Source organism: Manis pentadactyla, chromosome 12, assembly GCF_030020395.1.
Source record: "Manis pentadactyla isolate mManPen7 chromosome 12, mManPen7.hap1, whole genome shotgun sequence".
Taxonomy (NCBI): Eukaryota; Metazoa; Chordata; class Mammalia; order Pholidota; family Manidae; genus Manis; species Manis pentadactyla.
The window spans coordinates 108,851,116-108,878,009 of record NC_080030.1 but is presented as its reverse complement, the minus strand read 5'-3'; the positions used below and the strand labels follow the sequence as shown (position 1 = coordinate 108,878,009).

At 41.3% G+C, this 26,894-nt stretch overlaps 1 protein-coding gene across 2 annotated transcripts in view; it reads right to left on the bottom strand.

Moving 5' to 3' along the window:
* FIG4 (FIG4 phosphoinositide 5-phosphatase) overlaps window positions 1–26,894 on the bottom strand; it is a 71,747-nt gene that overhangs the window by 37,195 nt on the left and 7,658 nt on the right. For both annotated transcript variants that reach the window (XR_005028263.2, XM_036902947.2), the window contains exons 2-10: window positions 23,185–23,283; window positions 21,787–21,910; window positions 14,694–14,850; window positions 12,127–12,177; window positions 8,005–8,153; window positions 4,875–5,003; window positions 2,595–2,695; window positions 1,287–1,449; window positions 138–235 (exon numbers count right to left, since the gene is read on the bottom strand). Coding sequence is in view for 1 of the 2 variants with exons in the window: in XM_036902947.2 (XP_036758842.2) it covers window positions 138–235; window positions 1,287–1,449; window positions 2,595–2,695; window positions 4,875–5,003; window positions 8,005–8,153; window positions 12,127–12,177; window positions 14,694–14,850; window positions 21,787–21,910; window positions 23,185–23,283 (1,071 nt within the window). In the remaining variant the exon portion in view is untranslated. The remainder of the gene's footprint in view (window positions 1–137; window positions 236–1,286; window positions 1,450–2,594; window positions 2,696–4,874; window positions 5,004–8,004; window positions 8,154–12,126; window positions 12,178–14,693; window positions 14,851–21,786; window positions 21,911–23,184; window positions 23,284–26,894) is intronic.

Here is a 26,894-nt window from a genome sequence, read left to right as displayed (position 1 = left end):
GTGGCTTGGACAGCTCAAGACAGAGCTGTCACAGCAGGACCAGCTGGGGAGAGGCAGAGCAAGCCTGCGGAACCCCCTGTGCTGAGGAAGAGGCGGGCGACGTGCATGGCCATCATGGCCGGATGAGCACGTCGTACCTTCACTAGGTTCAGGATGACAACCGGGGAGCCGAACCTCTGAAGCATCTGGTCGAAGTGAAGGGCAGCCACGTGTGCGAATGGGTCTGCCTGGTCCACTGGCAAGAAAAAAGGACACATGCAAATTAGAAGGCAAGAAAAAAAATACAGGATTTTGGTTTTTAATGTTTATAGAAATGCAATTCATCTCATCTTCTAGTTATTTCACTCGCCAAATTCAAGTTTAGCAGATGTTTATTCTTCATGAATTTATTGAATTGAATGATTACTACATTTCTGACGTGAAACATGAGTAATTAACAGCTGACAAAATTTAAGTAAAATATAAAGGTATTCTAGCCAGAGGCGGGTAAGATTCCTCAAGGGAGGAACAACCTAAGACAGGCACAGTTGCAGGGGGGCCATCAGGTGAGAAATTGGGGATCAACAGAGGTGAGGCTTAGAACCTCACCCCCCATTTTGACAGAAATCTTTTGCATCCGTGGATGTTTTGTTGCACTTGTCTAGCTTGGATTAATACCTAGTCTACAGGCACACACCTGATCATCTACATTTGCCCTCTTACAGCACTAAACTATGTTTTCTACCTTTATCTTGCATCTACCTACCACTTCAGCACTTTATTAAAAATAATAATAATAATAATAATAAGGGGGAAATGTGGGATTCACATATAAATCAAGTATAAAAATCAAATGAATAATCATATCTGACCTGATTGTTTATAGTTCATGATGCATGATCAAAACCGAAAGTTTCTGTGATGACTGCCCTTGCACTGTTCACCATGTAAGAACTTATTCACTATGTAAGAATTTGTTCACCATGTAAGAACTTGTTCGTTATGCTTCAGAAGATTGGAGACTGTTGAGAATTAGGCTTGGGGTTGATTAATGATTGTGCATTGAGTCCCCTATACAGAATTTTATTGTTGTTAACAACCATTTGATCAATAAATATGAGAGATGCCCTCTCAAAAAATATATATTTAAAGGTATTCTAAAAGTAATAGAAATCTCTCTTCTAAATTATCTACTTTCTACTACTAAAACTTAGTCAAGACCCAAGTTTGTATGAGATTCCTGCAACAGTAGTTCATCCTAAATGTGGGTAAAGAAGAGTCACTATTAAGAAGACGGCTCAACTCACGTGTAATCGGCGGCTTAGGCATCATAGTCGAAATGTCCTGGGACCAGTACAAAGGGACTGAGCCTCTGACTTGCACATAAGAAGAGTAACTTCCTGCAGCAAAAGACATCACAGAAGCATCGCAGAGTATCTGCTCCGTTTCCACCTCATTTGCAACATCACCCTGCAAGGGAAGGCACATGTGAAGGTATTAGGGTTTTTCAATGGAAAACATTTTCAAGTTAACAGTGGAATTATAACTGCTATTCCTAGAATGTTTTAAAAGATGTAAATATTGATCAATATTCAATGTGCACATTAGAAAAGGAAAACCATTATAATGTAATAAAGGAAGGCAATTAAAAATAGAGAATAGCCAAGGACAAAATCTAATTAAATAGCTAGTCATACAAGTAGTAGATAGAGGACAGCTTGAGCGATATAAATGGTAGAAAGGGAGAGAAAAGAAAAACAATTACATGAAATTATAGAGGAGGTTAGGAAGACCAGTGGAATATAAAGTTCCAATTCTGAAAACCAAGGAGGAATCAAAGGACAAAAGAGTAAGATTCAAATAATGCCTGATGGACAAAAGGGGAAAAACAGGGTCTTGAGTTAGTTTACATATAAAATATATAAAGATATGACAAAGAATCATTTTAGAGGTATTAACATCTACCATCCTTGGAATACTCAAAAGTACATAATATAGCTGCAAAATTCTGGTTTTTCCTAAAGTACCAGTTAGAATTTTAAGAACGATGTTGCTATTTTAAGTCAGGACCAAAACAGTGTCTCACTCAGTCACACACCTGCTTGAGACTCGAGTTGTCCACTGCAAACAGATTCCCTGACTTGCAGAAGCAGGGAGGAATTTTTGCCATTTTCTAGGGGTGAGCGGCTAAAAACAGGGAAGAGGGGGAGGGGTCCCCCATGCCGTCCTCTACTTTGTCTTTTCAAGGCTGTTCTTCCAACAACTAGTTTTCCCCTCCACTTACTCCTTGGGTGGAGGTACTCGGCTAATTTAGTCTCTAACACTATGTACATACTACATTTTTTCATATATTACAGAAAAGGTTCATGCTCCCAAACAATGGCTATTTCGTAACTCCCTAAGGCCTTGAACAAATCTAAGCTCATTTTTCAGAAAATCAGTATATTAGTATATTTCTCTTAAGTTTCAGATACTCTGGAGAATTAATTGTTCCCTTGATAATGTCCCAAACTAAGAAATCTCACTTTCTAAAACCCCACTTGGCTTCATCTGTCGCCAAAGCTGATGTAAATAACAGTTGAAATGTCAGCAGCGCTGCTGTTTCCCCATCTTACCTCACAGTTTGCACCTCTCTTGAGAAAGCGCGTCCCAGCGAATCTACTGGATCTTCTGGCTACTAGAGTGACATACACCGGTCGTCCGTAGATCAACAGCTCTTACAGATCAAGTTAAAGCTGTTCAACACTCATGACTGCCACACCAAACCCAGAGAATCGTTAGGCCTTAGATGCACATTTAAATACATCCTGCAGGGGGCCCAAAAACACACCAAAAAAGGGGACCAGCATTGGGTCTGATTGTTCTTCCAAACTGCAAGTATTGCGGCAGAACCAGACCTCCCTCAGAAGGGGTTTCCTGGAACTTCAGAGGAAATGGTAACCGGAAGTAGGGTTACTAGCCGAGGGAAGACCCGGCCTCTCCTGGTGGCCCAGTGAAGGGTGTAAATGGGTACAACAAGCTCTTTCTTGGTCCTCAGAGGTCACACTCCTCTCAGGATGTGTGCCACCGAGCAGGGTTCACCCCAGGAAGCATACCTGCAGTAAGAGACTGCAGCGAGCATGCACCACAGAGCAGGCCCAGCTCACCACCTCACTGCGAACCCTGACACTGGGGACTATTTAACCAACATTAGCACAGTAGGTCCATCGCCTTCCCTAACCTCTGCTTCATCTTCTGCAAGATGGTGTAAGTACTAATAAGGAAGCTAATGTTATTAGGCGGTTAGGAGGACTAAGTTAGGTAATGTGTATTAAACTAGTGCCCGGACCAATAAATGTTCAATAAATCACTATGACTTCTGTCATATACACTTCTTGAATTCATTAAATGCTTGATAGCTAGGAGACTGGTGAGCTAAATTATAATCTAAAATTATAATCCATGGTGCTATTTGTTCTTTTAAAAAACATATTGGACTTAATATGTCAGGCCCCAAGTTAGCTCTCGGCAATACAAATCAGTTAAGAGCTGCCTTTTAGAAATTGTAGCACATCCTTTTTGGTGTTGTTGATGGTGAAAACCTTGTGTTCTTTCCAAGTAGATTTAACTTTTGGACACAGAAGAAGTAATTCAGGGCCAAACCTCATTATTCAGTGAATGATCAAGCAGACAATACTGCGCTCACTGGTCAAAACAATCATAAAGTAGTCAGCCTGATTTTCAAGCATAGCTCTTACACCTCACTCATCTTCACTTCAAAATTCCTCTGTCTTCACCTAGCCTCCCCTCTCCCCGACCCTCCACAGAGGAGGCCCTGGCCCTCGTCCAGGCTAAGCCCTCCAGCTGTACCCTGATTCTACTCCTCCCCGTGCTCTGCACAAGGAAGCGTGGCACTGACTCCTCACATCCACCCACTTGCTGGTCACAAAACAGCTACTCCTTCAAAGTTTTCACCATAGGTCTTTAAACACCTAAGACACAGAAAAGAACATCAACTAAAAAGCATGCTAGGTGCACAAATGCTCTACATGACCTCAGAGAGGCAGGAAAAACCCAAACACCACTTCTAGGAAGTACACACTGCCTTCCCGAAGGCCAGAGCACAGGAACACCTCACTGGAAGGACATGGCTAGTAATTAAAAGACAAGAGAAACAAGTACTTATATGGCTGAACCCAGATTAATCCACAGCTCAACTTACTTGTATTTAATCTCTATGCCTCTTTCTAACCCAGGCCTCGTTACATTATACCTGAGCTGCTGCAATCTTTTCTTAACTCATGTCCCTTGTTCCAGTTTCATGTTAATGAATCCAGCTTTAAAATGGCTGTCAACTCAAGCTTCCTAAGTATTACTTTGTACATACTTTGTTCACCCTCTTGAAAGGGCCTTTCAAGAGGTCCCAGGGCAAACCCGAAGGCCCTGGTTCAACCACTGAAGCAATCTGATCCCCCACGAGGGTCCCTGCCACCACACTGTGCCCCCTTGGGGTTTTATGCTCAAGCCACGAGGTCACTCCGTGGGCTTTTCCACCTCCACGCTCACAGTGCCGTCAGCACCCACACTCTCATTCCCTGACTTCTGTCTAGGGCCCAGCCTGCCGCGTCCTTGCCACCTGCGGTGATTCTGCTCCTTTGCTCGGGCCAGGAGTGCCGCCTCACTGCCTCACCGGTGGTGCACGCAGCTCATCTTCCTGCTCGTCTGCCCTCCGGTGCGCCTGCACATCTCTTCAGGGGCCTGCATTCCACTTTGTACTGCCACTACACGGCACCACGGGTGAGTTTCCTGCTGGGTGCACAGTGATTTTATAATCTTAGGATTTGAACGTAGCTTTCCACAAACTGGCATGGCCTAAGTTTAATAACATTTATCTTAATTTTTTTAAAAAAGGATACTTGACTGCCCACAGAACCCATGAATGATATACAGCAGCCAGTCACGATGCACGCTGTTTTTAATCACATCCAGAAGTTCACCGTTCCACACATACTTCATGTAGGGCTCACTACGGATCCCAAACACACCTGAAAAGCAAAAGCTAGTGTCAGAAAGAAGGCAACTGGTTGACATTCAACTCACTGTTAAATTCTTAAGCTTCTGTTTTTAACTTCAAAATTAGGCCTGATAAACAGCACTGCCATTTTCAGTGGGTATCATTCATGTCATCACACAGAACACTGCTGATTCTGTACCTGGTCAAAGTATAAACACACTTTCTGGTTTTTGAGAGTTTTTAACCTAAGAGAAAAGAAATGACAGAAAAATTGTGGATGTGTGTACAAATACAGGAATATGCCAGGAGATGCCTGGCATGTGGCAGGGGGTGCTGCCCCAGGGCCAGGGTGCTTGGGTCCAAGTCCCACTCTGCCTCTTGGCAGCAGGGCTACAGGTGTGACCAAGAGGGTGGCTCACTGCCTCAGGGTCCCTGTCACCTCAACCATTATCTGTGTTGTGTGTTTGCTGTGAAGGGGAAATAGCTAGAAAGCACAGGACATGCTGAGAACAGCTGGGTGCCCTACCAATACTCCCGAAAGTGGTGACCACAGCTTTATCAGGCCTTCTCTGCGGGAAGAAATCAACCCCATCACACTTGATTTCAGCATATCCAGATACATTTATTAGGCATCAATTAGTCTTACAAAACTCCTATGAAGTACGAAACAAGAAACAAGTATGTTTATAAGATAATAACTTAGAAGATTCTAACAGTTCTGGAGAGCAGGTAATCAACGCTATTCTTTCCAAAAATAATACGTTAAAAGTGTTTATATACTATGATAACTGCAGTTGGGTTTCATTCATAAAAACAGAACCTCCTCTGCCCTCTCAGGCATTACACACACATGCAGGTATGGGCTGGGGTCCTGCCTCTGCCACCTACCAGCTCTGCGACCTTTGTCAAGTTACTTAACACCTCTGAACCTCAACTTTCTGAGCTGCAAAGTGATGAAACTACTACTCGCCTCAGAGACAACTGTTCAGATCAAATAAAATATCTGCAAAGTGACTAATACAGGGCTTGACACAGGAGGGGCTTTTTAAAAAATGTATTCTTTTCCTTTCCTACCTACCTGTGTACCTCCTGCCCTCACTCTGTTTCCTATCAGTTTCCCCGAGCAGTAGAATAATGCCACCGCCCCAAAGACGTCCTACGTCCTAACTACCAGAACCTGTTAATATGTAAGGTCACCTGGAAAGGAGGAATTGAAGTTGCAGACAGAATTAAGACTGCTCATCAGAAGACCCTGAGATGGGGAGGTCAGTCTGGACCCTCCCGGTGGGCCCAGTGTGACCACAGGGTCACTCTAAGTGAAAGAGGAGGACACAAGCATGAGTGTCGGAGTGATGCGATGTGGCAGAAAACCTTGTCTGGCCTCTGCTGGCTTTGAAGAGGAAGGGGGCCATGAGCCAGAGACCCGGCAGCCTCGAGACGCTAGAAAGGGAAAGAAAATGGGTTTTTCCCTAGGGTCCTTGTCAGGAAAGGAACGCAGCCCACACACCCTAACTGTAGTCCACTGAGACCTAGTCTGGACTTCAGAATTCCATGTAAGATGATACATTTGTACAGTTTTAAGCCACTAAGTATGTGGTAATTTGCTACATCAGCTATGAAAACACATAGTTTCTCATCTCTATCAAATGGAACTGTTCTAGAGATAGTAAAAAATTCAGGGGCTTTCAGAGGCTTAATTTAGATCTCGGAACAAATATTTAAACTCAGATTTGGGATGACATGTAGTGCAAATTTAGTAATACTTGCAGCTTTCCTACCACTAAGTGTGAGATTTGGAGGAAATGATGCAAGTGAATGCCCACGCACACGTTCTCTTACCCTCTCTCTCGTAGCATAGGTCACGTTCAGGTGTCTGACCCAAGGCAAACCGATGGGATTGAGATGTTCCGGGGCAGCGAGGGAACCCCAGGTTTGGCCTTAGAGCAGATGACAGTCAATCTAATAAACTATTAAGAGTCCAGGGCAATGGAAGGGATGGCATTCAGTTTAAGCAACAGCTGAAGTCTTCTGAGAGTGGACCAGGACCACTGGCAAGCGCGAGGAAAGCCCAGGCCTGTGCGAGAGCGCCCCGTGGGGAGACACCCACAACGTCACCGCGCACTCCGCCTTGGCAGCCTTATCTCCACCATCACTGTCTAAACGGCACACGGCAAGGCGCCCGAGACAGCGTTAGCTTACTATGTTTCCACAGCAAATCTAACTCAGCTAAACTGCTGTCAGGCTGAAACAATTCCCTCACAACATTCCCTTTGGAAACGCCTCTGGCTTTAGAGCTCCAGGCCAACCCAAAACTCTAGGCCTAAAGGTACTCATTCTGCCGTGTGACTGGTCAGTCCAGGGTCCCCAGGTCGCAGCGAGTCACACAGGCAATGACCCTACAGTGGCCCTGACGGAGGCAGTGCCCACGAGGAGCCAGAGGCTCAAGCTGGGACCAAAGGAAGAGCGACCTCTGACCTGTGCCCTGGTCCCTCTAGACATTGGCCATGGGGCCCTGAAGTGTGGGCCTCGGTTTCCCACTTAGTCTTCTTTTCTTTAAAAGTGGCACCATACCTACTGAGCTGAGTTTTTACAAGGATTAGAGATATTGTATGTAAATGTCTAGCACACAATTGGCAACCCATAGTGACTTTTTTCCCAAAACTCAGCCCACATTGAACTGGTTTCTAAGGAAATAAGGTGGTGGTGCATATTCTTCAGTACTCAAAAGATAATTCTCCATTTAAGCCAAACCAAGTCTAGACCTACATGTAGTCCATTAAAAGTGCATGAAAATGTGCTAAAAAATGTCAGCACATAATTTTCTGGTTGGCCCACAAATGCAGTCACATGGTGACAAAGTTTTTTACAAAATGAATTGGTCCAATTCATACACTAAACAACCTCACGTGAGGAAAACTCATTTGAAGACGAGCCCATGTAGGAAAAACATAAGGGAAACACGAGTGAAGTTCATGAGGTGCATTTCATGGAAGCTGCATTAACATACATCAGATGTGCTAAAGGCCACCTACCACTTCCACCCTGTGTGATTAATCCTTCATCTTCAAAGATGTCAAAACTCTCCTGGCGAGTCTGGGTCATTTCGGACTTCAACATCTCCAGGGGCATTCGCAAGACCGTGAGGTTATACTGAAGTGAGTGGGAGAGATCATAGCTGTAACTGAGAACATAACTGAAGCTTAGTAAGAATCATAAAAGCAAAATGCATTTCACAGTCTTGACTCCCAAATGGAGTTAAAATCTGTGAGTTAAATCACTTAGCACTGTTCCTTTACTTGGAAGCAAAGCTGTTCAAGTAAGCACTGTGAAACACACACCCCACAGATGTAACTGGGAATTAAAAAACCATCACATGACTCAGGCACCTGCCTCAGTAGAAATACACAACACGATGTGACTGACCTACATTCACTGATTTGCAATGTGCACTTCTGCTTTCTATTGAAATCAATTAACTTCACAGCGGTGCAAAGGTGTCATGCTCAAATGTATCTGAATGGAGTTCTACTGATGTTACAAACACCCGCTGTAATAGTGCATGGCCTGCACTCTAACTTACCTATGAGCAAAAACAGTTCTATAGCCGACTTCATAATGAAACAGCAATAAGCAGTAACACATGCCATTAAAGGGAAACATGTTTCAGGAGAGTAACAACCACGCAAAAAACAGTAACACTCTGTGCAAATAAAATATGGCCTTTAGGCCAAAAGGAATCCTTTACAATTCTGATTTCACATAATTAGTAATTTCTATGAGTATCTCTAAAGTTACATACTTTTTACACATTTCAAAAGGTTATCTAGAATTCCTCAAGTTTGTATGAATTTGTATTTAGTCATGTTATGATGATTACAGTTCTCTCTAAAGACAAACACATTGTTTTAATTATTACTTCTTTAATTTATTCATATAATTTGATTGAAATTGGTTTGTTTCATCTGTGAAATTCAATTTTACCACATTTGCTTGATGGGGCCATCAATTTTACTAGCATCTATTCTCACAGGGAGAAAAGTCATACTGAGAGGTTGGTATTTCAATCACATTCAGAATAGCATCCAAAAAATTAAATCCTTCGAAATAAATTTAACCAAGAAGTGGAAGATCCTACCCTGAAAATTATAAGACATTGATGAAAGAAACTGAAGAAGACACAAATCAATGGAAAGATTCCTGTGTTCTTGGAACAGAAAAATTAATATTGTTTGAATGTCTATGCTACCTAGAGCCATCTATAGATTCAATGCAATCCCTGCTAAGTTCCAGTGACATTTTTCACAGAAACAGGAAAAACAATCCTAAAATGCGTATGGAACTGCAAGACTGCTAATATCCAAAACTCTTGAGAACAAGAAGAAAGCTGCAAACAACACACTTCCTGATTTTAGACTTTTTTACAGCACTCAGAACAGCACGCACGGTACTGGCATAAAAATCAGACACACTGATCAATACAACAGCTAAGAGCCCAGAGGTAAAGCCATGCAACACAACCAACTAACACCTGACAGGGAGCCGAGAGGTGCTGCTCAAAGGAGAGCCTCCTCAGTGACCGCTGCAGGGGGACTGGACGGCCACATGCAGAAGGAAGAAAATGGAACCCCACCATAACCACTCAAAGAGTTAATTCAAAATGGACTAAAGACTTAAACATAAGACCTGAAACTATAAAACTACTAGAAGAAAACATGAGGAAAAAGTTCCCTGACATTGGTCTTGGCACAGATATGACACCAAAAGCACAAGTAATGAAAGCAAAAATAAGTTTCATTTTTAAGCTTCTGCACAGAGAAAAAAATCAGCAAAATAAAAAAATCACCTATAGAATGAGAGAAAACATCTGCAAAACATCTATCTGATAAGGTCTAGTATCTAAAATACATAAGGAACTCATGTAGCTCAACAGCAAAAACTATCTGATTGAAAAATGGACTAGGGACTGGAATAGACATTTTCCCAAAGAGATTGCCAATGGCCAACATATACACGTGACAGAAAACAGCAACACATGAGAGAAAGACAAATTAAAACCACAAGGAGATAGCATTTCATACCTGGCTGAACAGCTATTACCAAAAAGACAAGAGAAAACAATTGTTGGCAAGGCTGTGGAGCAAAAGGAACCCTCTGCCGTTAGGGATGTAAACTGTGCGGCCAATGTGGAGACAGAATAGAGGCGCCTCGGAAAATTAAAAGTATACATATGCCCAGCAATCCCACCTCTGTGCATCTATCCTAAGACAGGTAAACAACCTAAGAATTCACCAATGGATGGAGGGATAGATAAGGTGTGTGTACACACACACACGGGATATTATTCAGCCATAAAAAAGAAGGGAAATTCTGCTGTTCACAATAACACAGAATGGACTTTGAGGGCATTTGCGATGTGAAATAAGTCAGAGAAAGACAAGCATTGTATGTTGTCACTCATATATGTGATCTAAGAAAGCCGAACTCAAAGAGCAGAATGGTGGTTGCCAGGGAGGGGGGTTGGGGAAATGGAAGATGTTGGCCAAAGAGTACATCATCTCAGCTGTAAGGTAAGTAAGAGCTGGGGATCTAATGCACAGCAGGGTAACTATAATTAACAGTACTGAATTATACTTGAAATTTGTTACAGGAGTAAATCTTAAATGTTATCACTATACAGACACACAAAATATCAAAATTATGTGAGGGGATGGAAATGCTGACTAACTTTACTGTGGTAATCATGTCACAATATATGCCTGAATCCAATCCTCACACTGTGTACCTTAAACTTACAAATGTTACACATCAGAACCATCTCAATAAGGCTGCTGGTTTGGGAGAGAGGTGGGAGACATTTTAACAATCAATTCTTCCTATTTAAAACTATTGCTTTATTCTGGCTGAATCTTAAGAATGCAGCATACCTTTTTTAAGCTTACTTATGAAATATAAAAACTTTAACCTACACACTTTTACTTATGGAATAACTTGACCAGAACTCAGTATGGGATGCAAATGAAGATGAAATCCATGAAGCAGGGAAAGACCATTTCTAACGGTCCCACCAAGCTTCCATAGTGCCTCGCAGATGCTAAAAACATAAACTTAAGCAATAAAAACTGGAAGCAGATGACTGACACAAATAGAACAGAAAAACACATTTAATAAACATTTGTGGAAGTGAAAATTATTCCGTTAGGAGCTCCTTGACTATGCTATTAAAATAACTTTTTTCAGTTTTATGTCAATGAAAACATAATCCACTTGACACAGTAGACATGTCTTTCCTTATTTCACAGATAAAAGTAAAGTTAAAATAATGCCAATTACCCCCATCAGCATAACACACCAACAGCTACACACCCTAGGTCCTCTTTTAGTCCCGGTGACTCAAGTCCTCACTGTGATGCTACTTTGTGTCTATTTCAGTGGATACAATTCCCAGACAGCACATCACTGTCTGCCAGGCCTCCATGCTGGTCACCTCAGTGCTGGTAAATACTCTTACCACAACCTCTGCTACAGTCAACTTGCGTGTTGTTCTGCTATTGATATTTGGTTTAGCTCTGTGTTGGTCATTCGGGTTATGCTAAATAGAGAAGCTATAAATGTCTTTTTACAAATACGGACTAATATTTTCTCTCCTGACCTATTTCCTTAGGGTATATTTTCACATCTACTTAATGTTACATTCCTCTTGCGGGAATACTATTAATTAATTATAATGCTATTAGCAGTACGTTGATATTGCAACCTTTGGTATTGCTTCCTATTTTTAATTTATTTTTACCTAGTTTTGTTAACTGAAAATTGAACCGTGAAATTGTGTGTTATCTCTGTGTTAAAGACTGAATGCAAATTTCATTTTTGTAATTCAAAATATAAAATAAGAATCTTTCATTAAAATCCCATCCAAACAAACTTGATTTTTATAGTAAGAATAATTACCCTTTCATTTGTCCTTGCAAATTTCAAATATCAGATTTTTAAAAGGAGGAAAGATCTGTATCTTGTATTTTCAGATGGAATAATTTGGCCATTTTAAAAAAAAGAACAGAGCAAGCACTACTGTGTCCTCGATTCTTTTTATACCCCTTAGAAAAAGATATAAACATTTAAGTGACTGATAGGAGAAAAACTAAGTTCAAACTTACCTAAAGTAAAAATTGCTAGATAAGTCCACATTTTGAAATATTCGTAGATACCTAAAAAAACAAAGCACATTACATTCATATAACTCTATCACTTTTTCATAGCTTAGCATATCCTTATATACACATTTGTATTTTAAAAAGTGCCTCTAAAACTGAGGCATTCAATCCAGAACTGGAGTAGACATTTCAGTTGCTTAGAAGCAGTTTCTAGGTCTGTGGATCCTCCCTTAGAGATCCTTAGTTCCGCAGTCTGACTGCCCCCTCATCACTAATTAGGCCAGAGAGAGGAAGTCACGCACTTACATGTGTGGGGCACTTAGATTTGAGGCAAGAAAGAAGTAAATACTGATCTTGTTTTTCCAATGCTTGGTAAATGCTTTGAGGTTGGAAAGAGGGGAGTTAAGAGAAACGCAAAAATGGTTGCAGATCACCATATTTTTAAATTGGGAAGTTTTTTAAACTGAAAAAAAGGTGTGGAATGAAATACCCACACATTTACCACTTATGATTAATAAATGTTAACATTTTTTCATATTCTTTTCAACATTTTAAAGACATTTGATCACAAATGAATAATGAATTTGTCAAATGTATTTTCTACAAATATTAAGATGATCATAATTTTCTCCAACAATATTTTAATGTGGTGAATTGCTCTAGTAAATGTTCTAATGTTCATAGAACCATGCATATAGGGATAACCTCCATTTGTCATTAGGTATGAAATGTTTAATATAGCACTATATTTCATTTCCTAATATTTTACCAAATATTTTTACTTAACTGTATTATTGGATTATATTGTATTATAAGTATGTTAAAAGTTTTACCTATCTAGTAACAGCACTTCAGTTAACCTATAACTAGTTATTAGTATAATTGTGTATTATTTTGGATAATGTCCATTTACTACAAGTACTAATCATAAGATAATTTCACTATTTAAAGACAGTCAAATCACTATAGATAACAACATAATTTGTTTTGTCTACTATTCTTGGCTAAAGAATCATAAGAATGGGGTTTATAAATAACATAATGCTTTTCAATATTTGCCCATCCCTTGGACTCATATCCACTGGTCTGATTCACCTTAAATCAATATGCTACACCTGCCTGTAAGCTATATAGGATAGAGCATTTTTCACTTCATGTAAGACAAAGGCCACTTTGTCTGGTAAATTCAACTTAACTTCATCTGAAACAAATCATTTTTTGACAACCCCACCTCCCGATATCAAAGACAACATCACAAGAGTCCAGAAAACTACTAGTTTAGGTCTTAAGCAAGTGAGCCACACCACCTTTAAATCGGGTTCATGTATCCAGAACTACATCATAAAAGTCTAGTGTAATTAAAAATCTAAACTACCTTCCCTAAAAATATATAGACATGTCTTTGTTCCTCTTTAACCCTTATATTTACAATAAATGAGTACAGTTATTAAAATAAATCAATACTATTATTTCTCTATCAATTTACTAACAGCCTTTTCCTACATTCTCAAGGCTCCAATAATTTTCCCCGAAAAGTTTTTGAAGATTTCAAGTCTATACAAAAATAAGGGAGAAAAATAGTACAGTAGGCGCTTAGCATGCCCTTCTTCTGGACCCACTATCAAACCTCTCTCCTAGAACACACACACGAGCTTCCTCTCCAAGCACACAAGTACCTTTTATTTTTCTAGACCACTTTCAGTAAATAGCAGACAAAATGACACCTCACTCCTCAATATTGTAGTATATACCTATAATGAACAAGGATGATCTCGAAACAACCACAATATCATTATTATAACCAAAATTTAATAATTGATTCAATACCATCGAGTATGTAATCTACAAACTGTCCTAATAAAGCCCTTTATAGCTGTGTATGTGCACACATGTGTGTGCATGCGCACATTTTTAACCAAGATCTAACAGAAATTCACTGGTTGCATGTGTTCACTGTATCTGTTCTAAAATCTAGAATGGTCCTTGGGCTTTTTTCTTTCTTTGATGACGTTGACATTTTTGAAGAGTCCAGGCCAGAGGCGAAGGCTTTAAAAGCAGCTTACAGAATGTCCCACAATACGGGTTTGCCTGATGATTTCCTTATGCTTGGCTTCAAGTTAAGTACTTTAACTAGTAAAAGTACTTAATGCTTCTAATTTTTTAAGAAAACTACACAAGTAATCTGTGTCCTTCCTGCTGCTTCACATTAAGAGGCAAATAACGTCAGTTTGGTCTCATTATTGGTGATGCTGTTTGAACATCTGGTTAAGGATCTGCAATTTTTCCTCTTTGTAAATACAAGATTGGTGGTGTGTACGTTGACACTGAGTGAATATCCTGTTCCTCAATAACAACCTCTCACCCAGTGGTACTGGCAGCCATTATTGATCCTCACCTGAGTCAACTGTTACAATGGGGGTTTTTAATAGCCTTTGAACAAAAACTGCAGAACTCTAAACCAGTGTTCTACATTTTTTAACGTAACATGTATAATCTTTTGACTATATTATGTATTCTAATTGGTCTATCACATTAAAAAAATAAAAATAATAGTTACTACCAGTACCTACCTGGCTTCATCAGGATGAGTAATTCGCACAGAATCATTGGGTAGATAGATCATATTTGTATCTTCAATCTTATATATTGCATGACCTCCAATATCTGCCATCTTCCTCCTTTTAGTTATTAACACAATATAATAGCCTTCCAAAAACCTGACAAAACCTACACAACAAAAAAAGAAAAGTAAATATAACATTTCATAAACTTAGCAGCACTTTCAGATACATACTAAAAAGGAAAAGACTTTTGATACATTTCCTACTTTATTTCTACAACATAGCCACACAAATTTTCAGTTGTCTTAGAATTTTCTCAGAGGATATTTATGCTAATGTTATCTCACTTAAAAATATGACTCTAAACAATTTTATTTCTTTCATTCATTCCTTTGCATTTAGTCTCATTCCAAATAGGATGGAGGTGCTTTAAGCAAAAAGACGTATAAGATTAAGAAGAACTGTTGGTCAGCAGGTATGGAGTTTAAGTTTTGCAAGAAGAAAAAGTTTTAGAGTTCTGTTGCACAGTAAGGTATATGCAGTTAAAACTAAGCTGTACACTTAAAAATGGCTAATATTGTAACTTTTAAGTTATACTTTTTACATACATGTGTAAAATAAAATAATATATATAATCAGTAAAAAGTATGCCAAAACAAACAAACGACAACGTAAGTTCTCAGAAACTTACAATACTGAGTTAACACACACTGTGAATCTCTATGGGCAATAAAGGCGAAGCACCTCCTGAGATGCGTTTGATCACAGATCCTCACCCCACATTAACCAGTGGATAGTATGTTCTGAGGAACATACTTTGGGATATGCTGCTCAAAAGGAAGAGCAAACTTCATGGACTCTTGATTACTAGTGGCAAAACCCAACTTGAGCCAGCTTTTACAAAAGAAATTTATATTAAGGATACTGAGGTGACCCTTGACACCAATGAGCAACAGTATGATTGGGGATCAGAGAAAAACCTAGTCAAGATGCATCTCTGAACATGTGCTCCATTCTCCCTCTCCATGGACCAGGCTCCTCCACATCTACAGATCAGGTGGGAGGAGACACTGCTCACACTCCAGGGTTCACATCCAAGACCTTCACTGGAAAGAAACAACTTTTTTCTCAAGTTCAATATCAGAATTCCTGGAGAGGGACTTGCATTGAACCAGCTTGGGTTGAATACCCAGCCTTAGACCCACCGACTGTGGAATGAAGTCACATTGAATTGGAAGCCAGCTATACAATAACTAGATGACTTAGATGGGGTGGGAGGGGTGGGGGAAACAGTTCCCAGGAAGTGGAATGGTTGAGCAAACAGTGTATCCGGTAAGTCGCATGTCCTTCGTGCAATCTTCCACAAATATCACTTCTGATGGTTTCAGCTTTTTATGAATGTTGGGAGTGCTATAAAGTTATATTTGTGTCAAATCATTGGAATGCACATGCGCTTGGTGATTACAGGAAGACCACATGTGTTAATGCTCAGTAGCACTAAGTTCTCAACAACACACTAGTTACCATACAGTCTTGGTCAACAATCTCTTGCTTTGGGAGTTAAAACCAACCCTCTTTGTGGTGGTAGGGAGCGTCACTTCCAAAAAGGCAAAGTGAGTTACTCAGCAGACCCTCTCCATAGTCAACCAATCATAACTGGTGAAAATGATAGAAGAAACAGAACAAATCATTGAAAGTTTCTGGAAATTGTCCTAATGGCATATGGCAAATGAAAAAGCATTTATCCAAGAAAACCTACTAAATTTTGGTAAGAACAGCCAGTCTGTGGCATTTGAGTCATAACCTGCTTCTCTTTCACACTATTCTCCCAGGTCAGTGAGACAGAGTACCTACTCCGGGCAGGGGTAGTCAGAGAGAGAGGGCTCTCCCACCTCCCTGCAGAGCTCCGTCCGGGGCCATGGCTTCTGCTCAGGAGGTGCAGGCCACTGGAATTTCCCTGCCCCCAGCTCTGTGTGTAGAAGCCCCATTACAGGCAAGCTCGGCTGGCATCTGGGGCTCCTCCTCACCCGGCCCCTGCCCCCAGCAGGGAGCTCCACCCCAGCATGTCACACTCACAGTCAGACACAGGCAGATATAGTCACATATAGCTGACTTCCTGTCAGAAACAATGGAGGCCAGAAGGCTGTGTGACATTGTATTCAAAGCACTGAGAGAAAAAGCTGTCAACGAAGAATCTTGTATTTAGCACAGCTATCTTTCAAAACTAACTTTCTTGCTCGTGTGCACCTGCACATTCGTGAGCTCTCTCTCTCTGTTGCTGTCTCTATCTCTGTTGCTCAGGGTGTTATAATCTATAAATTCAGAACTAGGATTTTGGTCCTATGAATTTTTGCTCTAGAAGTGACAAATACCTATTATCTCTGTCTTGTTCTTCTCAGCTTACAAAAAAGGAAACTAGCAACTGAATATATTAACATAAATGAGCTGAAATTATCAGAGAAAGATGCTTCAAGGATTTTATGAGATATGCTACTAAGAAAAAATGCTATTAAAACAATGAAAAATATTTATTGTTTAGAGATCCACAAAGGACAATGTGGTTTTTTTTAAAGTTCATTTACACTCCTTTCCTGGCCTTGGACACTATCAAAAATTCCCTGAGTAAAGCTAAAGGATGCAGGAATGAGAAAGAAAAAAAGTTGACGATAATCCCATTCAAAGCAAGTTAGGAAGTAGTTTTCCTTTCAGAAGGATACAGCTTACAAAAGTAAAGGGTCTTGGAAGGAGCAGAGAAACACTCCAAAAGAGAATCTAATTGAGCTAAAGTAATAAATATTTCCAAGATGAAAAAGTTTCCCTTTATTCTTGCTATATATTTATTTTTACACACAAAAAAATTCTCTGTAATATTTTCTCTGAACCAACATTCCAATTGAATTTTGATTTTGTTTTTAGCTCTAGACTATTTATATCATTCTACCTTTTCCCTTCATAATTCAAATAAAGGAAAGGAAATATATTTCACAAGAGACTCTTTTTTTTATCAGCACAAATGCCTCCAGTATATTATAAATGAAATTATTTTCTTCTTCCTTTTTACTACCAGTTGGAAAAATCACTCTTTTTAAAAAGGTTCCTATCAAATATAGCCAAGAATTAAAAGGCCTCAGTTTGGCACAGACATCTGCCAAGAGTTAGCCTATTCATCACTTTAACACAGAAAACTAGAATACTTTTTTTTTCATCTTCATCCTATGTACTTCTGATCCCAGACCAATTTTACTGAGTACTTCCCAGAAGCCTAGATGACAGTCATTATGCAAAAGTGATTTCTCTCTAAGCAGAGAAGGCTATGTTATCTGAAATGGACACCAAATGAAGTATATAAGAAAGGACAGTACGAGAGGACAGAGTGGTGTGGACGGCATAAGAGGATACATGGTGTGGAGCTCTGGTGGGTGGAGGGGACCCCAGCAGCCCACCAACAGGGAAGGATGCAATGCCCTGTGTGGGGCCGGGGGTCACCACGCCAGCTAGTCAGTATCTTGAAAACCTTCAGGGCGAACAGCATGCTAGCAGGGAAGTATGAAAAACCTCCCCAAGGTACCCAGGGCCTTAGCGTAGCACAGCCCCCTGGAACCAAGGCAACATTAACACCAAATCTACTGCTCCCATCTCACCTGAGCCCTCACTTTATTGTTGGTTTTCTTTCTTATCTTGGATGTGCAATCCATTTCTGAGGGTGTTTCTTCAGTAACAACGCAGTCTATCACTTAGTCTGCTGCACTGACACACATGCTACCACGTCCCCTCCAGCATCCTGCCAGCTTAAAAGAGTGCCCTCTGACAGGTGACCCAGGCGGAGAAAGGACAGAAGCCTGAGGCTGGGATTATCACAGAGCTGAGAGCAGTAAGGTCTACAGGACACCAGCCACTGACCCCCGCACCAGGTAAAATAACTCTGTGAGGGAAACTCATGATCTCATCCAAAGGTTTCCTGAACCTCCCACTGACAACAAAATACAACGGAGCACATCGGAAATGGGCAAGGTGGCTAAGGGACTGGATCAACCCATGACCAGGGACGAGTGACAGCCCATGACCTTTTGGTACCAGCCCACGAAAGGACGAGGACACATACTGAATGGAAGGGTCTAGAAACCTTAGAGCAATTTGAGATTGCCATGATATCTGAGTGCATGATCGGTGACCTTGCCTTGAACAGGGCATAGACTAGTAGGAATGCTACTGATCTTCTGTGATGAGTTACATGTGGCCCAGCTGCAGACAAGCTATACACAGTAGGATTACGTGCTGGTCTGTGACACACTGGAAAAAATATGGTCCCTCACTATAGATGGTTGAGAATCACTACTGTAGATCATTATAGCTGTGAACTAGATTAACCACGGTAACGTCCAAAACACATCAGAAAGTACCACTCACAAACTAAGCCTGCTGGAAAAGTCAGCAGAGAAGATATTTTAGTCATGGAATAAAAGAACTATCCTAGTCATGTCACACACGTGTCATTTCACAGACAGACCATACGTTCAGCATTTTGCCTTTGGCTATTTCAGTATCTCTCATTATTTCTAAGACAGTACTGGACAAATCACAGGCTTTTATTAACTCCCTACTTATTCTTCACCGATTCTAAGCTTTCTGTGCTCGAGTTTGAATACATAAAATGCATTTCCTCGGAAATAAAAAATGCTTACCCAGTAAGCATTATTGTGTCACTTTACTGGCAGATCAGCTCTTCAGTGACTTCACCATCCAAGGATACTCTCAAACCTAAGAGGCCTCTACTTGCAAGAGAAATGGCTACCACAACACCTTAGAATTCAAGGTTGAGAGAAATATGGAGACATTTCCCCTCCCCCAAAGTTTATTAACTAACGCTTGTGTATAAAATACACTTCTCGTTACAAACTTGGTTATCAATTGGTTAAAATAAAGCCTCTGGTTTGATAAGCTTACTTACCAATAGATTTAAAATGAGGCAAGGAACATTGCTAAAGCAAATTTGCCAAGAACAAAGAAGAATGAATGAAGAACCATAGAAACAAGAGTCCAGCAGTCCAGCAGCCATTCATGGAAAGGCAGGCTGCCCGACACAACTCCAGAACACCCACGGGCAGTGACTTTTTAAACGCAGTTCAGCAACTGATCTTCACTTCAATTTCTTACAAGGAAGGTTCAATTCTGAATAATTATCCCTGGTTAATGAGGCATTCAGTATCACATACACCCTAGGAAATTACCATTTTAAAAAGCTGTGATAAAGCATCAGTATTTAAAGGAATAAGTTTAACCTATTAAGAAATACTTACGTTAAGCCTCCTATACTTAAGACACATTTTATTTCCAGTTTTTTCTTTAACTTGAAACATAAGCAACATTTGAAGCGGAATTTAACACATATGGAATTTATGAAATTTAAACATACGAGCTCACGTGACACACAGACATGCACATACCCACAAACACTTAACTGTGAAACACATGACCTCAAGGGACTTGTCAAGCCACCTAAGGCAAACAATGGACCTAAAGGGATCATATATGAAGAGCTATGAGGGCATACTGAGAAAAACAAACTTCAAATGCAGCAGAATATAATCAAAGTTTCAAAAAATGGAGTCACAAAATTGAAAGTGCTAATTAGAAAAACTAACGTGAGAATTTGAATCAATTTAGCACAGTTAAGTCCCTATTAATTTCATTAACTTCTATAGATACCAATAACTCAGTCGATATTGCATACAACCCAATAGGTTTAAGAAGCACAAAAATAATTTTAAGTTTAAAAAAAAACAATGCACTCAAGGCTCTGCCAGCAGCGAAACTGAGACACAACTGCCCTCCGCTTGGCTTCCAAGGCCCCAGGCGGCTTGGCCCCATCCACCTACACCTACTCGCCACATTCCAGAACCCGCAGCACCTTGGCGCCTGTGCCTCCGCTGTCACCCCTCCGGGAGCTGTCCCCTCCCTTCCCACATCTGTCCAGGTCTCGCTGCTCCTGCTCAGGGTCCAGCCAGAGCCTCATCTACTCCAGGTAATTTTTTCGGGCCATTCCAGGTCCAAGTAATCTACCTCTCGGGTTACCTCCGACACCACCTACTGTTTCCTAGACCGCTTGGGTCCCAGCGCTGCCGAGCGTGCACTGGCTTTTGTCCCTCCTCCGAGTTCCACCAGCCTGAGATTCTCAGGGACAAGGACGTGACGGTGCAGACAGGTTTATGGAGCCACCGCAGCGAGGGACAGTGCGCACCACAGGAGCTGGAGGCACCTCACAGGGCCCCACAAGCCAGACAACAGGCTCATTAAAGGCCAAAACCGCATCTATATTTGCTCTTACTATAGGATCTGGAGGAAGGATGGAATTTATGTGAAATTTAAATAAAGAGGCTCAAACCAAGGCAGGAGTGTATGTAAAGAGATTAACATGAAGCCTGGACTATGAAGCAGCCTCAGGATCCCATTTCCTTGAAAACAATGTCAGCACAGCTGAGGACGGAGCGTCAAGAAACCCCTTATCTGAAAGCCTGCATCTGAGTTGTGCTTCTCTGTCAAAATGGCTTAGATCATCTAGGCAAGAGGGGAATGTTTTCTCTTACTATATAATTTCAAGCAGCAAAGATTCTGATGGTCTAGAATTCTAGAGAACAGAGTTTTTCAGTGGGTAAGAAAGCAGTGGTCATTCAAGGAAGGAGTCAGGCACTTTACGACAGTGCCACGTCCTTGGGAGAAATCCCTCTTCATTTTAAGCTGGGTGCTACATGTACCTGTTTTTCCAGCTGACAACAGCAGGCAGGGCAAATGCAGACAATCCAGTCTAATTTTTACTGTTTCATTCCTCAATAAACCAGACAGCAGACTCTTTAAAGGCCAAACCATTTCTGTATTTGTTCATGTCCTATGTGAAACTGAGCAGCAGTACTTAAATTGAGTACTAAGCACATGGAGATGCTACACAAAGGCTATTTGACATCCGTTTGATAGATAATGAAGTTTTAAATGACCAGAGCCACAGACGATGGGTCACAACTCCACAGCTACACAGCCTTGCAAACTATCTTTAAGTAGTTAGTCTACACAGGAAAAAAAAGTGGTAAGAGAGAGACACAGTTCTTACCTACAACACCAAAAGCTGAAACAGTTCGAAATAACCCGGTGGATCCTTTCTGTCCCATCTTTGTTCTATTTCCTAGATCCAAGCGGCCAAGAAGTTCTCTCACTTCTTGTTGAGTATATATATGCTAAAAATAAGCAAATTTAATCTGTAAGGTTATGTTTACTTTTTAGATTGATCATTAATTACTCACCCCTGAGAACTAAACACTGTTTACAGGAATCATTAGCTCTTTCATAGAGAGGTATGTAGCAGTGCATGACCAAGATACAATTTAAAAAGTCAACAAACTCTGCAATATTAACAATTAAGGGTGATTATTGGATCCCATGTTACTCTACAAAAAAACTGTCAAAACCTTATCCTCTGAACCACACATTTTAAGGACCCATAGACAAATATCAAGATACCTGTGAACTCCTTAAAACTGCATGAAAGTTTTGGTTTTGTGTGTGTGCACACGTGTGTGTGTGTGTGTATTTTTATGAGACCCATAGCTTTTCTTAGATTCTCAAAGGTATCCCTGATCAACCGCTTATCCCGCCAAATGAAGCCAAGAGTTAATACGTTATATTAATAACACTCCCAGATTTTTGGGGAGTGAGGGAGGCAGTAACATCAGGAGCACAGGAAACCACAACACACAATTTATCTAAAATTATCTTAACAATGAAAGTGGTTTTGCAAAGAACTTAGTGAAAATGGCTTGTAAACTGTAGCTACTAACATATTTGAGAAACCAGGAATCTATATGGATTCAGAATATTCAGAGACAGGAACAAAGGGCAGGTCAGGTTCTCTCATTTTCAAGAGTTAGAGCTAACTGCTCAATACCACCGTACTGTACTTCACTTTTAATAACATCCACCTCATGTTTCTGCATCACCTGAACTGAGTCTGTGTATTCCTGACTCTGGATAACATAACATCCGGCTAAGAGCAGCTTAACATTTCTCTAGCGCAGAGCAAGTCTTCAGGAGATCACCTACGGGCGATTTTTAGCGGCATGATAAAAAGTCTGCAGTACGTAAGACCTTCCCGACTTCTGGTAGCTTCATATGTAAAGCACGGTAATAAATAACCTCTTCAATAGGTGCAACATTAAACCCTTAAAATATCACCCCTTTAAGAAAATACATGCATTATTGTATCCAAAGAGTTTGCTTTTTGTAACAAGTCAAAATGAGGGGCGAAGTGTAATTGCGGCATACTCCTTGACATCCATGATTTCTAGAAACCAGACTAGAGAGTCAAATTCTAGCCAACTATGAAAAATGGTTGTAATTTTTAGATGAAATGGTAAAAAAAAGAATTTATTACTAGAACAGTGAGGGTACTTAATATCTTTTAAAAAACAGGTACAAGAGTTTCTGTTCATATTCCGGTTTGCAAAAGACTTACCCTATCGTCGATTATGACCAAATCTTTTGGTTCTGTTCTATCAATCTTCAAAACACGGTATTTAGTTTCTGCATGATTGCTCCCAACTAGGAAGTATCTCTATAAATAAAAAGGAAATGCATTAGTTTTTAAAGGTATTTTGTCTTATACCCATTTAATAACCACTTCAGTTTTTGAAATTAAATACATTCATAAAGTCAGATTACTTTTTAGAGGAAGTATTTCTGTGAATTATGCAGATTAAAGAAAGCAGATTCTGAAAGGTCAACTTTTGAATTGAAATATTCTTAGTGGTCACGACAAACACCAGTCTGTTATCTGAAATGTACCCAGTAACCAGGTCAGATTAATTTAATTACATTATACAGAGATTACTCTGACCGATCAGAGACTGATGTTTAAACTTAGCCAGGAAGCAGCAGCTCTGGTAAGAATTAGAGAGCTCAACATATAATTAGGAATGCTTAGAAAATTACAGCTATTAAACTGTTGATGTTATCGAATAAATCTTTACAAATTTTCTACAGAAGGCTGAAAATGGCTTTAATATAGCAACTATGAAAATCCACCCAAAGTCCTATTAAAGATTAAAATGAGAGCACTTGCCTAAATAGCTTTTTATAGATAAGCTACAGGAAATAATTAATGTCCTTTCTTTTCTGAAACACTTTCTTGGAGCATTAAACCTGAACACATTAGTCTTCTTAAATGATTACTGAGAATAAAATGAATAATAAAAATGTAAAAAAAATCCTTAAATTAAAAAATGCTTTCAGAAAACCTAAACATGATGAATAATTTTTAAATTGCATTTAATAAAATAAGTAAAATTCCATTAGGAAAAAGACATTATTGAAGATATTTTGCTTCAAAAATGTCCTTTAAGTGGTACTTTTTCAACTGGTCAGGCAGATGGAGATGACACCACCCAAGTAAATAACACACAAAACTCTCCAGACTAACGGCCAAACCCAAGTACACAGACCATCAGAATTCACAGCAGGGAGATTAACGTGGGGCCCTGCAGATGTAGAGTACGTCAGAGAAGTCAGGACTGGGGCCTTTAAAGGATGGGCAAGATTTTTTAAAGTAAGATTTACTGTATATAAGAAGATAAGCAGTTGGTTATACTGTTTTAATGATAAATCTGTAGAAATAGATGAGGTTTTTAATATTAAGTATATATCTGTTTACAAGGGCCTGATCTAGACTTCCCGGTTATAAAGAACAAAAGACAATAATTGAAAAATGATAGGCTAGCTCCGTCTTAAGAGGAAAACTAACTAAAAAACTGAATCCCTCATCTCCTAGGAGAGGTAGTCTGGATGACACTACTAGTTATAATGAGGTAGAAATAAAGAAATCTGAATAAAAATGAGTAAACCAACTGGAGACATCCAGTGGCCAGGACTTGATGCTTTGGGGGAGCAGCTCAAAGGGCAGGGAGACTAAGGGGAGGGAGGTCAGAGACCCCCAGCCTGGCCTCTGCCGATTCCTGCCCCCGGGACCCTACCACCGCCGAGAGGAGCGGGTAACCAACCTAATAAAATTAACTTGGGAAGAACGGTTCGTGAACTGCACATGGCTGTCAGCAGAAGGGGCGCCACCTCCTTGAGGACTTAAGGGGGCGCAGTTCTCAGCGGAGCAGAGAGCGAGAAGAGACTGGAGGGGAGGGAGCCCGGCGCGCTCATTAGAAGAGCAAGATGGGCGAGGAAATGCCCCTCCCACGCGAGCAGCGGGCGGCGTTCGTAGGAGGACGGCGCTCGGTGCTCCCGGCTGTCCGTCCCTTCCAGGATGCGGTCGGTCTACGCCGCTGCACTTGAGAAACGACAGAAGAACGGGAGGAGGTGGCACCCGGAGGGAAGCGGCACGGAGGGCGACGGGACGCCCCGTGCCCCAGACAGAAGGGGGTGCCGCGGGGGTGCCGCCTGCGGGCGATGGTCCCAGCAGCCCGGCCGGTCTCTGGGCCCCCTGACTGGGCTCGGACAGGGCGCGTGACCCCCACCGTCCCCGCCTGCAGCGACCCCCTCCTCGCCTGCCCCCCACCCCAGGGCGCACTGCTCATGCCGAATGCAGCACCCAGCCCTGCAGGCCTCGCCCGGACGTGTCTGGGGCCGCTCGGCCCCCCCATGTGGTTACCAGCACCGCGGGGCCCGGGGTCTGGGCCCAGCAGCAGGTCCGGTCCGCAGGCGTCCCGCAAACATCAGGGCCAGGGGCCGCCGCCGATCTGCGGGGTGACTCCTACAGCAGTTACGCTGACCCATCTTTTACGGGGAAGCACACAGAAAGCCGCCCCGTTAGGTCAGCCACTCGGGAAGCACATCACAGCTCTAGGAGGTAAAGTCCCTGAAGGAAAGTTCTGGAATTTTCATAGGTTCCAGGAAATCTAAAGGTCATAGCAGGGCCACGACTTGGCGGTTCGTAATAAAAAGAGAGAGAATTCCTGCGACGCTGGAGGGCAAGCGCATCTGGCCTCTGCGGTGCACACGCAGGAGGGCGCGTCTACACCTCCCGCACCCAGAGGCTCCCGGGGACCCCACGGGGCAGGGGAGCCACAAGGAGACATCCACAGAATTTACGAGCAGTTTTGGGCAGGGAGAAAGGCACGGGGTGCAGGGAATCGTCCACATTCCCTCTCCTCCCAAGCGAACGGAGAATCCTAAGGGTGTTTTGTGCAGAGAAAAGTGACCCCGTGTGGAGCCAGTTATGTGGCAAAAACCCCCAGCTCTCGGCGGCCTGCTCTCGGCGGCCTGCTGCGGACACAGGCACCGCCTGTCCTGCCCCTGGTGCGCCCTCGACCGCGGACCTGCGCACCAACTTTTGAGAGAGGGAACTTTCCTCAGAGGCCTTACTTCTACTTGGTTTTACTTCCTTCTCTCTATAACTGTAACTATCCTTGGACTTAGTTATATTTAATATTATGCTTCAAAACAGATGTCAGCATTTAGGGACTGTAGTTGCCCTGATATGTCTTTTCCTTAAATTGTTCTCCACTGCTGATTTTTTCTTTTTTCTTTGGAAAAAATTTCAAACCTACAGTAAGATGAACAGAAGAGTATAATGAAAACCCATATACCCTTTATGGAGATTCACCAATTGTTAACATTTTGCTACATTAATTTTTTCCCTCCCTACCTCTGGGTACGAGCTTTTTACCTTCTGAACCATTTGAAAACAAGTTGCAGGTATAAGGACATCCCCACACACGATCATAACACCGCCGATACAATATTATCTATACACAATCCATATTCAAATTTCCCTGAGTGTCCCTAAAATATCCTTTATAGCTGGCTTTTTAAAAACTGGACTCCAACCAAGGACCATACACTGGGTTCGGTTACCATATCTTTCTTTCTTTAAATACTTTTCATCTGGAATAGAAACACCAGAAATTCTCAACGGTCACCAGAAGCTAGGGATACAACAGTGAAACAGTAATTTAATCCTCAAACATGAGGATGGGATAAGAACATTTTAGACACGCATGGGCTCAAAAATGACCACCCATGAACCCTTCCTCATGAAGCACTTGGAGGTGCCCTGGCAAAATGAGGGCATAAACCAAGAAAGAGGAAGATACAGGATCTCGGAGAGAAAAGAAATCATCACTAGAAAGGCTATTGGACGGTGGTGAAGGGAGAGTCCAGGAAAGCAGCTGTGTCTTGGAGAAACCAGTCCTGATTTGATGAAACTCATAAAAGCTAACA